The sequence below is a fragment of the Mytilus galloprovincialis genome, chromosome 1 (genome assembly GCF_965363235.1).
Source record: "Mytilus galloprovincialis chromosome 1, xbMytGall1.hap1.1, whole genome shotgun sequence".
In the NCBI taxonomy this organism is placed as follows: domain Eukaryota; kingdom Metazoa; phylum Mollusca; class Bivalvia; order Mytilida; family Mytilidae; genus Mytilus; species Mytilus galloprovincialis.
In genome coordinates this window covers 105,100,889-105,115,080 of record NC_134838.1, presented here as the reverse complement: position 1 = coordinate 105,115,080, position 14,192 = coordinate 105,100,889, and the positions used below count along the sequence as shown (strand labels likewise).

General features: G+C 32.1%; 1 protein-coding gene across 1 annotated transcript in view; it reads right to left on the bottom strand.

Annotated features, from left to right (window-relative positions):
- Positions 1 to 2,163: 2,163 nt before the first annotated feature.
- LOC143048552 (structural maintenance of chromosomes protein 1A-like) overlaps positions 2,164 to 14,192 on the bottom strand; it is a 40,233-nt gene continuing 28,204 nt past the window's right edge. The window contains exons 21-27 of the mRNA XM_076222298.1: positions 13,308 to 13,505; positions 12,795 to 12,907; positions 11,963 to 12,131; positions 6,957 to 7,135; positions 5,648 to 5,717; positions 4,948 to 5,058; positions 2,164 to 2,767 (exon numbers count right to left, since the gene is read on the bottom strand). Coding sequence (XP_076078413.1) covers positions 2,669 to 2,767; positions 4,948 to 5,058; positions 5,648 to 5,717; positions 6,957 to 7,135; positions 11,963 to 12,131; positions 12,795 to 12,907; positions 13,308 to 13,505 — 939 coding nt within the window. The 3' untranslated portion in view covers positions 2,164 to 2,668. The remainder of the gene's footprint in view (positions 2,768 to 4,947; positions 5,059 to 5,647; positions 5,718 to 6,956; positions 7,136 to 11,962; positions 12,132 to 12,794; positions 12,908 to 13,307; positions 13,506 to 14,192) is intronic.

Genomic DNA, 14,192 nt, shown 5'->3' with positions numbered 1-14,192 from the left:
GTGGGACCTTGCTGTGTTGAAGACCCATTAGTGGCCCTGGTTGTTTTCTGCTCTTTCATTGGGTTGTTGTCTCGTAAACACGATCCCCTTTTCCATTCTCAATTTTATTATAATAAATGACAATAGCCAACAATATACCATACTTAACATCTAATTTTTATTTTTAGAAATCTAAAGGTCAGACTATCACTTTGCAGTAATCATAAACTATTGTTACAATGTAAAGAATTATAGAATTTAACCTGATCACAACACATTTTTAATTCGTCCGAAACACCAGAGTTCATGATTGGGTCTTGTTGCTTAGTCTGTATTTTTCTTCTAGTATATTGTTGTCTTATTCTTCTAGTATATTGTTGACTTATTCTTTGTATTTTTACCATCACATTATCAGTTTTTCTTCAATCTAAAACTTTTAAATGTCCCCTTGACATTCTTTCATCACTTTTCAATGCATTATATTTTTCTCTCGTATACAGCACCTCTTGGAATAAATTCTGCCAGGTTTAATTACCAAACCCCAATGGGTTTGATAGTAAGAGAGTGGAAACAATTTTGTACCAATATACATCGGTGACCAAGTTAAAATAGGTTCAGACACGTGCATGGACTAAATCACAAACAGAAAAGCAGATTACTATATGCATAGTGCAAACAACTATAGCCTAAATTCAGTTAATTAAATATGATTAAGGGGGTGGAAATGTGAGATTTCAATTCTTATATAACTGCATACTTTGTATCATTGACTTACCATTACTCACAAACTCAAGCATGCAAGTCAAAGGTTCAATATCATTAAAATTTCCAACCTTGCAGATGTAGACATAAAATACACAGTACCTCAACATAAAATTCGAGAGCAAAAATATTAAATCATTCAAGAACTAGAATAATATTCTTATAATTACATTCTTAGTTGGTTTTCTAAAACTTTGTAAAATTTACATCAATATATGGGTCAATATCCCTATTGCGCCTCCAATTCAGGAACACGAAAGTTGTGTGTAAACAAAAAGTTCTGTAATAATATTGGACATGTCTTCTATTTTTTACAAGTGACTTAACTTGACCATTTGTGTTGATTCAGAAAGTATAGGACCATAGAATAAATGTATAAAGACAATAGAGTTATTAAATGTATTCAAAGTATTAAATTTTCAAAGAACTTATTGTGTGAAAAATGGGATTATTACCATGAAGAGTCACATCACAAAAGATTTTTCGGGTATGCTAATTTATGGAAAAATGACAAACTTCGTACCCTGAAAATTTAACCACATATGTGAAAATGTCTCAGCTTGTAAACGAGTCATCATACATATCCAAGTTTAAGATAGGGACTGAGCTACAGAATAAAACATTATCATTACCGCCTATGGAGAAACAATTACACATATTGCCCCATATTTCTGACTGACTGTAGGAATGTGCTTACAAGGCATATGTAAATGAGACATGCAAATTCTTATACAACTACACATAAAATGACACTAAATTTATCATTACTAGCCTAAAAATCTCCAGGGCAATGAGTTATGCCAATGGTTATACAACTACATACCAAATATTATAAGCTTACCACTAATGAATCCACTAACACTAACCTAATCACAAAATAAAACATTGTTGATGACACCACAAGAAACCACATGTCTAAGACCAATAACATTAAATGGTTAACAGTCAATCACATATTTCTTCTATCTAAATGGATTTAATTATATCACAACAGCATGGAAGGCTCATTATTGAAGGTTACTTGTTTAAAGGATGTGGTTGGAAGAAAAATGTGATAAAATGATGAACATAATCTTTAAGATAATAAAACTGAGAATGGAAATGGGGAATGTGTCAGAAACAACAACCAGACCAAAGAAAACAGCCCAAGGTCACCCACGAGTCTTATACAGTGAGAAAATCTCACACCTGGAGGCAGGCTCAGCTGGCCCCTTAACAAAAATATGTACTAGTTAAGTGAAAATGGACGTCACAATAAACAGCGAAACAAATAAATGAACAAGAATTGAAAAAATGTACATGATACTAAAGGCGAGATGCTCCTGACTTGCGACAGGTGTAAAATAGACTATTCATCTAATAAAAGAAACAGACACTGGAGAGTCTTCTACCTTTCAACAAAGTTATAACACAAAACAATAATTTAGAATTTTCTTTTTTTTAATTGACAAGAATGTAGTAACAACAAAAACTAATGAATGTGATTCTTGATTCAGTCATGTTGACCTTCATATGAAAACATAATCTACACTGTTAACACTTTAATACAATGATTACATATATCTATGGACTATTTACAAAGTTGTGATCATTATGGTGTTGGCATACATTATTTACAATGAATATTGCAGTAGTTTTATGGAATTATCAGTTCTCGCCTTTGCATTTAAGATTAAACCTTAGAAATTTACAGAGAAATTCATTTACAAGGTTAAAAGAAAACAAGCACAGTGCGCTTTACAATACAAGAAAATATATAATTCCAATTTAAATTATAAATATACAGCTTTAATAAAACAAAAACTTGCTTCTTTCATATTTTCTTAACGAAAAAAAATTTCAATGCATGTTCTTACAACTTTATGATGAAGTTCGGTTAATGTGATTTCACTGTATGTTCTTAGAACTTTATAGAGTTAATGTGATTTCACCGTTGTGGTTTGTTAGGACTGTCTGTATCTTCTTGTCTCTCAGGATAAGTAGTCAGATCTAAGGTTAACACATTACTTATGATACAATCTCCAGGCTGAAAACAAAAGTTATATTCATTATTTATTTTGTGCAAGATTCCAGACTTAGTATCAAAGACAAAACAAAGTGTAACAATATCTGAATACATATTCTAGGCGTTCTTTATTTCATAAATATATATTATTGCATAAATTATGGCTACTTGTTGAAGGTCATACTTTGAACTGTAATGGTAATTAAAATGGTTTTGAAACATTTCTGTTAATTTTGGCATATAGCTTAAATTTGAACAATACAAACATTTTTTTTAACATGAAAATCTTTAAAAAAATAAAAATGAATTCTTCTGTCTAAAACATTGCCCTTTTTATTATTCCTCTTAAATGGAAATGACCCCAGCAATAACAAAACCCAAACAACATCATTACAATTACAATATTTTGTTAGTAGTATAAATATAAATATTTTCAGATCTATTAATTATTTTCTCAATAGAGTCTGTTTTCTATTCCATTCCCCTCTCCCAAAAACTATCATTATACATGTATACTCAATATAGTGTTGAACCCTGAAAAACTATCTCAAATGGTAACCTATTTCCTGTCCATTGCACACAAAAGTATCCTTCATGTATATAAATTAAAAATCAAGGCATTCTGAATATAAGTTCCCTAGCAAAAGAGTCCTTGGAATAATACACTATTATTGCTATTCCCGGCTGACCCAAGAATCTGTCCCACTTGAACTTTTGATGTCATACAACAATCACTTTTCCAATGTGGCGTCAAATATTTTGTATTATGATGTCAAATTTTTATGGGAACCTGTGTGATGTCAAGTAATAACAGATAAATAATGATAAGGTGAATTACCACTGAAATCTACTTGATCTTTTTCAATTATCCGTTTTGTCAAAATGTATGTAGTGTTCTCCCCAGGATTTTTGGATAGCGCTGTGGTAAGCGCGTAATTTTCGACAATTCTCAGTAACTTTGTCGCGGCGCACGGTTTCTTTGTAATTGATTTGTTATGTGTTTTTCTTATATTATGCTATTGATGTTTTCTTTTGTAATGATGTCCTCATCATGCTCATGGAAGTTACCCCTTTGTTTGTTAATGTTATTGTCTGGATATAGAAGAAGAGTCTTTTTTCTCCATTGTAAATTCATATGATCCTCATATTATCTGTACATAAAACCCAAGGAGAAGTCTTTTTCCATGATGGGTCTATACCAGACTGCCTATGTGAAGATTTCTTAGAACTAACAGGTGATGTTGCAGAACATGTAGGACCAACAATAAAGTCATTGTCAGCCTCTTGTGTTTGGTTTTGTAACCCACTGTAGCAGTGAACTGACGAATAGTACTGTTAACCTTACGATGTTTGACCTGTTGACAGGAATTGACGTTTTTTAACATAATGATTTCTCATTTTTCTGACCTTAACGTTTTATAATATTCAAATGGCTTCATCCAAGCTGGACCTTGAGAAAGTGAATTTCTCAAGTCGTATCAGCTTAGGGTTTGTTTTTCTAATCATATCCTCTCAATTGTTTTCAAATGGTAAAATTCATTACTGTAGAATGGTGACTAAACAATTATTAGTTCGAATAGGTGATAATTAATACTTCAAAGACTTGCTCATTTTCGGGGTTCGTATGGATAGTAAGCATGGCAAATTGTAACAAACCCCTGTGTTTGATCGTTTTTAAAATCATGGTTTGTTCAAAGATCGTAAAACAAGTTTGAGTGTCGTTGGGAAATGCAGTCAATTTATTTCATCTCATTTCATGCATACATCATGATATATGCCTCTATATATTCTTTAAATTAAAACAATAGATGTCAATGTTGAAATCTTTGTTTATTTTGATCTTTCAAAGATGCCATTTTGTAAAATTTATTAGACTGGTCCCGCGTAGTTACTTAATACAACGGGTATAATTCACTTAGAAATAGTAAACCAGTCTATCACGTGATCCATGTGAAAAATAAGCGAGAATTTGAAAAAATTACGAAAAAAATATAGCGACACACTTGCGTTGGATAGCGCTGCGGTCAGTGCAATAGAACAGCGGGAAATTGTGATAGCGCTGAAAAGCGCAGCGCTAAAACAGCCTGGGGAGAACACTGTGCAGCATGGTTGTATTACAGAAAACCCTGATTTATAGATAAGAACAAATGCCTATGCTTCTAGTATATCTTTTTAACTCTTCTGAAAAATGAATGACTTACCTCAGGATAAATTCCTATAAGTGAATCTGCTCTGTTAAAGAATTCTTCCTTCAGAGAAATGACTATACACTGGAAGGAAGCTCTTGATTGCTCTGTGATGTAAGCTGCAACCTGATAAAAAAAAAAATTAATATCATTAATATTATTAATATTAGCAACTGATAATAATGTCAAAATGAATATAAATGTTGGTGTGCTAAGCATATCTCCTATTGTAAATCAGAGGATTGGCTAACAGCAAATGTGTGACAAATCTGAAATGATAATACATGTTACAATCATCACCTTCAAGCTGATGACGAAACATGAGTAGCTTATGGGAAAAGTGTGACCTAATATTTGTTGGACAAACAAACAAGGTGATTGCAATATAGCCTTCAATACATAGTTAACATCTGTCATGTTGGGAAACAACTTTTTAAGTTATCAAAAATTCAGAAATTATAGCCGGTTTTTTTAGTTATTTTCTGATTATTGAAAAAAAAATGTTAGATTATTTTATGTAACGTATTTACACATCTCTATATAAAAACATTAATATCTCTTTTATATCATAAAGTCTTGCATTAATATTACACTGGAAAATCAAAACTACTAGGAAAGCAGACATGTAGATTATATTACTATCAATGATTGGACATTTTTGTTATAACACACAATCAGAATAAACAATAAACAATAAGATAGTAATAGAGCTTACTTTGCCAATATTTGTGTTATCTAAAGCAGCATCTATCTCATCTAATACAAAGAATGGAGCCGGTTGGAAGCTGAAACAGATTGTGTAATACAAAATTACCTATAAATGTCATAAACTGCTTTTATTTAACATTTATTTCTTAGATACAATTATACATTTGCATTAACACCAACAATAATATCGAAGAAGAATTAAGTGATACTTGATCAGTCAAGGAATTGATTTTTTTGGTCTGGTCATATACGCTATTGCTATTCCCGGCTGACCCAAGAATCTTCCCCGCTTGAACTATTGACGTCATACAACAATCACTTTTCCATTGTGGCGTCAAATATTTGTTTTATGAAGTTAAAATTTTACAGGAACCTGTATGATGTACAGTAATGGCGGACAAATAGCGATAAGGTGTGTTTCAAATATCACATTAAGGAATCTCATATTATTGCTAATTTATTGATTTCACAAATGATACCCAGCCCATTAAAAGTATAAGGTAAACAGGAATTTGTTGAATGATGAATCTGAAATGCATCATACGGTATAGCCGACTCATACATGTATAAACCCTGAAACCAAATTTCAGAAATTCTGGTAATGTAGTTCCTGAGAAAGATGCGATGAAAAATATTCTTGGGACGTTCAGGCTGACAGACTGACAAGAGATAATACCCCCACTTTTTCCGACGTAGTCGCTATAGTTTCGGTTTGTGCCCTTTGAATATAAGGACGCTTAACTATGGCAACAGAATACACATGCTAGAAAATCCTTTCTGTGATTGGACAAAATGCTGTCATGGTGGGTGATTTGGTTGTGTTTGAAAAAAACGTCTCGTTAATTATATCGTGATGGAAAGCAAGTGAAAAACTATAAATATTTGAACTAGATCTTACAAAGATTTATATTTTTATTAAAATAATTGTTTCTCCAATAAGCTCTTTGCATCCGTGACAGCTGTTTATTAGGGACAATTATATAATTTTTAATGTAAACTTTGTTGTACGAATGTACATGACTTTTAGAACTCACCTACGCATGTGAGATTTCCGCGGGGTTTTGGTGAATGTAAACAGAAAGATACAAGGACCAAAAATACTGAACACATGCAAACAGAGAAAACGTTATTTAAATGGTATCTTTGTGCTTCTGAAGGTTATCGAAATGATAGTTTTAAACATATACTCAAATTTAAATACGTCGGATATCTTTTTTAAAGATAGTTCTTGTTTAAAGTGGGTTAAAATAATCAAAAGCTATGTAGATAATATTTTGTCTGTGTGCTTTAAATCAATTGAAATTTTTATATTTTACCTGTGAATTGAAAATAACAAAGCTAAAGCTGCCACTGTTTTCTCTCCTCCAGACAAATTATCCATAGGTCGAAATCTCTTTCCTGGTGCCACACAATTATAGTTAACTCCATCTAAGTAGGGTTCCTCTGGGTTTTCTGGACCTAGGAAAGCCTGAGCTCCCTGGTTTCTTGATAAAGCCTAAAACATATAACAGAATACTAATATTCCCTAATTACAATCTGTTTCTTAAAAAGGTGTTAGCTGTCAAATTCATGTTCACTGATAGGATTCAAATACTCATATTTGACTTAAAACATAATAAATGTATATATCAAAATTACAAAAAGTCTAATGTAAACAATTAACAATGAATGGACTTGATAATATGTATCAACATTTTTGTCTATACATCATCTAACTAACTATTCAGATGACCTCCAAAGACTGCAGATGGTTATATAAATCAAAAATTAGATATTGATCAGTTTTTGTGTGGAAAACTGCTATAATCTTAAAGATCCTTTACACAGAGTATAAATGCTTATGGGGTCATTTAGTATTTGAGAGCAAAACTTGGACATTAAATTTTGTTGTGTATTGCTATATACTCTAACAGTCCCTCAACTTCCTTGAGGAAAGCATAACATGTTATGGAGAACAATTTGGACCAAATCAGCATAATACAAAATGAAATTTATTTAAGATATATCATATTTAAACAAATTACACTCAGATGATACATCAAGGGTTTATAACTAGAGGCTCTAAAGAGCCTGTGTCGCTCACCTTGGTCTATGTGAATATTAAACAAAGGAAGAAGATGGATTCATGACAAAATTGTGTTTTGGTGATGATAATGTGTTTGTACATCTTACTTTACTGAACATTCTTGCTGCTTACAATTATCTCTATCTATAATGAACTTGGCCCAGTAGTTTCAGTAAAAAATGTTTGTAAAAATTTACAAATTTTATGAAAATTGTTAAAAATTGACTATAAAGGACAATAACTCTTTAGGGGGTCAATTGACCATTTCAGTCATGTTGACTTATTTGTAAATCTTACTTTGCTGTACATTATTGCTGTTTAAAGTTTATCTCTATCTATAATAATATTCAAGATAATAACCCAAACAGTAAAATTTCCTTAAAATTACCAATTTAGGGACAGCAACCCAACAACGGGTTGTCCGATTCATCCGAAAATTTCAGGGCAGATAGATTTTGACCTGATAAACAATTTTTAGCCATGGCAGCCATCTTGGTTGGATGGCCGGGTGACCGGACACATTTTTTAAACTAGATACCCCAAAGATGATTGTGGCCAAGTTTGGATTAATTTGGCCCAGTAGTTTCAGAGAAGAAGATTTTGTAAAAGATTACTAAGATTTACGAAAAATGGTTAAAAATTGACTATAAAGGGCAATAACTCCTAAAGGGGTCAACTGACCATTTCGGTCAAGTTCACTTATTTGTAAATCTTACTTTGCTGAACATTATTCCTGTTTACAGTTTATCTCTATCTATAATAATATTCAAGATAATAACCAAAAACAGTAAAATTTCCTTAAAATTACCAATTTAGGGGCAGCAACCCAACAACGGGTTGTCGCATTCATCTGAAAATTTGAGGGTAGATAGATCTTGACCTGATAAACAATTTTACCCATGTCAGATTTGCTCTAAATGCTTTGGTTTTTGAGTTATAAGCCAAAAACTGCATTTTACCCCTATGTTCTATTTTTAGCCATGGCGGCCATCTTGGTTGGTTGGCCGGGTCATGCCACACATTTTTTAAACAAGTTACCCCTATGATGATTGTGGCCAAGTTTAGTTTAATTTGGCCCAGTAGTTTCAGAGAAGAAGATTTTTGTAAAAGATAACTAAGATTTAAGAAAAAATGGTTAAAAATTGACTATAAAGGGCAATAACTCCTTCAGGGGTCAACTGACCATTTTGGTCATGCTGACTTATTTGTAAATCTTACTTTGCTGAGCATTATTGCTGTTTACAGTTTATCTCTATCTATAATAATATTCAAGATAATAACCAACCAGATGCTCCGCAGGGTGTAGCTTTATACGACCGCAGAGGTTGAACCCTGAACGGTTAGGGCAAGTATGGACAAAACATTCAAGCTGGATTCAGCTCTAAATTTGGATTGTGATTAAATAGTTGACACAGCATAGGTTTCTGACACAGAATGAATGTGTTCTAATGAACTTAAAATTTTTGTTTCTCTTAGAGCAATTCACTATGCTGTTGAATATTAATCCTCTCAAAAAAATGTTTGAAGAAATTTTCTTTTTTATTTATGAAATTTCAAATGAGAAAAATTGAACCCAATTTTTTTAATCACATCCCCCTTTCCCTTATTCCAAAACTGATCTCAATTCAAATTTCTAATGGAGTTTGCAACAATAACTACTCATTTAAATACATCATAAAATATTAAGATGTAAAAAAACTGCTTGTTATCACTGAATGGTAAAGATTATTTTAATTTATCAGTTGGTAGTAAAAAGTGAATATACATTGTATATTGTATATAACAAAGATTTAAGTTGATTCTGGACAAAGAAAGATAACTCCAATTAAAAAAAAATCTTGCTATTGCACAATATTTTGCAATTAGATATTTCTTGCTTACTATTCTGGACAAAGAAAGATAACTCTAATTAAAAAAAAATTTGATATTTCACAATATTGTGCAATTAGATATTTCTTGCCATTGCGCAATACTGTGCAATTGAAAAGACTTGCTATTGCACAATACTTAATATAATAATTTTAGATCCTGATTTGGACCAACTTGAAAACTGGGCCCATAATAAAAAATCTAAGTACATTTTTGGATTTAGCATATCAAAGAACTTCAAGATTTCAATTTTTGTTAAAATCAGACTAAGTTTAATTTTGGACCCTTTGGACTTTAGTGTAGACCAATTTGAAAACAGGACCAAAAATGAAGAATCTACATACACAGTTAGATTTGGTATATCAAAGAACCCCATTTATTCAATTTTTGATGAAATCAAACAAAGTTTAATTTTGGACCCCGATTTGGACCAACTTGAAAACTGGGCCAATAATCAAGAATCTAAGTACATTTTTAGATTCAGCATATCAAAGAACCTAACTGATTTATTTTTTGTCAAAATCAAACTAAGTTTAATTTTGGACCCTTTGGACCTTAATGTAGACCAATTTGAAAACGGGACCAAAAGTTAAGAATCTACATACACAGTCATGACAGTTAGATTCAGCATATCAAAGAACCCCAATTATTCAATTTTGATGAAATCAAACAAAAGTTTAATTTTGGACCCTTTGGGCCCCTTATTATGTTGGGACCAAAACTCCCAAAATCAAACCCAACCTTTCTTTTATGGTCATAAACCTTGTGTTTAAATTTCATAGATTTCTATTTACTTAAACTAACGTTATGGTGCGGAAACCAAGAAAAATGCTTATTTGGGTCCCTTTTTGGCCCCTAATTCCTGAACTGTTGGGACCTAAACTCCCAAAATCAATACCAACCTTCCTTTTGTAGTCATTAACATTGTGTTTAAATTTCATTGATTTCTATTTACTTAAACTAATGTTATTGTGCGAAAACCAAGAATAATGCTTATTTGGGCCCTTTTTTGGCCCCTAATTCCTAAACTGTTGAGACCAAAACTCCCAAAATCAATCTCAACCGTTCTTTTGTGGTCATAAACCTTGTGTCAAAATTTCATATATTTCTATTAACTTTAACTAAAGTTATACTGCGAAAACCAAGAAAATGCTTATTTGGGCCCTTTTTGGCCCCTAATTCCTAAAATGTTGGGACCAAAACTCCCAAAATCAATACCAACCTTCCTTTTGTGGTCATAAACCTTGTGTTAAAATTTCATAGATTTCCATTCACTTTTCTAAAGTTAGAGTGCGAAAACTAAAAGTATTCGGACGCCGGACGACGACGACGACGCCAACGTGATAGCAATATACGACGAAAATTTTTTCAAAATTTGCGGTCGTATAAAAACAGCAAAATTTCCTTAAAATTACCAATTCAGGGGCAGCAACCCAACAACAGGTTGTCTGATTCATCTGAAAATTTCAGGACAGATAGATTTTGACCTGATAAACACTTTTACCGCATGTCAGATTTGCTCTAAATGCTTTGGTTTTTGAGTTATAAGCCAAAAACTGCATTTTACCCCTATGTTCTATTTTTAGCCATGGCGGCCATCTTGGTTGGTTGGCCGGGTCACGCCACACATTTTTTAAACTAGATATCCCAAAGATGATTAAGGCCAAGTTTGGATTAATTTGGCCCAGTAGTTTCAGAGGAGAAGATTTTTGTAAAAGATTACTAAGATTTACGAAAAATGGTTAAAAATTGACTATAAAGGTCAATAACTCCTAAAGGGGTCAACTGACCATTTTGGTCGTGTTGACTTATTTGTAAATCTTACTTTGCTGAACATTATTGCTGTTTACAGTTTATCTTTATCTATAATAATATTCAAGATAATAGCCAAAAACAGCAAAAATTCCTTAAAATTACCAGTTCAGGGGCAGCAACCCAATAACGGGTTGTCGGATTCATTTGAAAATTTGAGGGCAGATAGATCTTGACCTGATAACAAATTTTATCCCATATCAGATTTGCTCTAAATGCTTTGGTTTTTGAGTTATAAGCCAAAAACTGCATTTTACCCCTATGTTCTATTTTTAGCCATGGCGGCCATCTTGGTTGGTTGGCCAGGTCACGCCACACATTTTTTAAACTAGATACCCCAATGATGATTGTGGCCAAGTTTGGTTTAATTTGGCCCAGTAGTTTCAGAGGAGAAGATTTTTGTAAAAGTTAACGACGACGCCGGACGCCAAGTGATGGGAAAAGCTCACTTGGCCCTTCGGGCCAGGTGAGCTAAAAATGACATTGTACCTTGTCTTTAAATAATGAAAACTCGATAGGTCATGTCGATAATAAATATAATTTTAATAAACTATTAAGTATGTTACAGCATCTTACCTTGTAAATTTCATCTATTCTTGTGGCTACATGTTCAAAACATGCCATAAATCTGTCATATCTCTCTTTCCGTACTTTCTCAAATGCTTGCTTTGCTTTCTTGGCTCTTTTCCTGGCATTTTCAAATTCATCAGAAGTCTCTTGAAATCTTTCTCTTACACCATCCAATCTTAAAACAACAAATATATATACTTAACTATGAGTAGAAAACAACACATATATACTTAACTATGAGTCATAGTAAAAATTCCCCAGACAATTAATTCCATAATGCAGGTATACAAAATCAACATGCTTAAACCATCTAATCATAATCTAGTAAGTATTACCTGCTTACTTACCTTATTCGTTACAGGAAACTTTACATCGGTTGCAGAAAATAACTTGGCAATATAATTTTTCTATGGACCAGTTGATTAATAAGAAAACTTCTGTCTGATAAGATTGTTTGGAAGTGTATTGCAGAGATTTAAACACTTATAACTGTTATCAAAATTGAAATGATTAGCAAAATTAAATAACTTATCTTAAACTTTTAACGAGCACTATAACTCGAAAAATAGTTAAATCTATTTTTTTTTGAAAGTATTAAACTTTCATAACTGAAAGATTGAAGATACAGAATAGATATGTTTGAGTTTTTTACTTCATCATTATTTAGTATAATTGTGTGATAAACTTTTGTCAGATCCAATAGTCAACGTGTACCAGTTGCTTCATATAGGCAAGAACCAAAATCCAATCTACCTAGGAATTATTTCTGTTTGCAAAAATTTCTAAATTTGGAATCAAAAGTGGGCCTTTTCCTTTTCATAGTAAAAATGTAACCTACTTTTCCATGGCTTTCATGTTTGGAGCATTAATTCTCTGTAAAGTGGAAGTCATGTCTGTCACATTCTTTGTTAACTGTGTCATTGTCTTCTTAATTTCTTCAGCACTATCCAACTGTAATATTTCATATTAAATAACAATAACTATAAGATCATTTGCAAAAGCATATTCAAGATTTAGTAAAGACTAATAGACATATAATTTTCGTTTAAATTTTTTCTCTCAAAGAACATAATTTTTGAAACTTTTTCCCCCATTATCCTATTGAAATAGGTAATTGTTGTTGTATCCTGTTAATAACACTAGTAAATGGCTACTCGTTTAGAGTTACACATTACTATGTCAGTCCTTTTTAAAATTTGTGACTTCCTAATACCAAGGTTTAAGAGAAGAAAAAAAATTTGAAAATTGTGCTTCCTTGGAATTTGATAAATGATGAAAATCGTGAAAAGTGTTACATCCTAAAAATAAGCATGGTCATATCTATATGAAGTAACCTCTGCAATATACTTACATCCTTCAAATCATCATCCACTGAACTATAATCAATAGTAATCTGTGCTTCTTTAGCATATATTGATTTAGCTCCCTGACTTCTCATACTGTCAGCTGGTGTACTTTCTGATGGGGGATCAACAGCACTAGATGGTTCATCCTCTCGGCTGATATCATCCATTGTACCCTTTGACAGAGGTAACTTTATATCATCAATCTGAAATATTAACCATTGACCTTGAGAAATTTAACTACTGTACAAACTACTGCTGAGTACAACCTTCATAACTTTTTGTTTGTTGTTGCTTCAACTTAAATATAACCTGTTCAAATGAAGGCATGCTAAGCACATCTCGTCATGCTGATTTGAAACTTTTAAAACACTGTAACACTATTCTATAATTTCTTAACTTCTTTTTGAAGATGTTTCTAAATGAAAAAGACCTGGTTAAGAAAAATCTCCTGCAATTATTTCTTCAAATTCATTAAATAACCAGAGGCTGTCACAACGACAGCAAACCGGATTCATTAATATTTATTTGTGTCCTGGCAATATCACAAGAACCATTACTGATGAATGGTGAAAGTGAAAATCGTCAATATCAAATTTGACCTCCATTTTGTCATCAGTATCAACATAGTAAAATTTGAAAAGCTTAGATTGAATGGTTCACGAGTAAATGCAACAACATGAATGGAAACGCTATTTCACAATCTTTCAAGAACCATAACTCCTGAACGGTAAAAGTCAAAATCGTCATTATTGAACTTGAACTCTAATTTATCATCAGTAACAACATATAAAAATTTCAAAAGCTTTGGTTGAATGATTCATGAGAAAATGCACGGACACGACTGGAAACACCATTTTTCAATCTATCAAGAACCATAACTCCTGAACGGT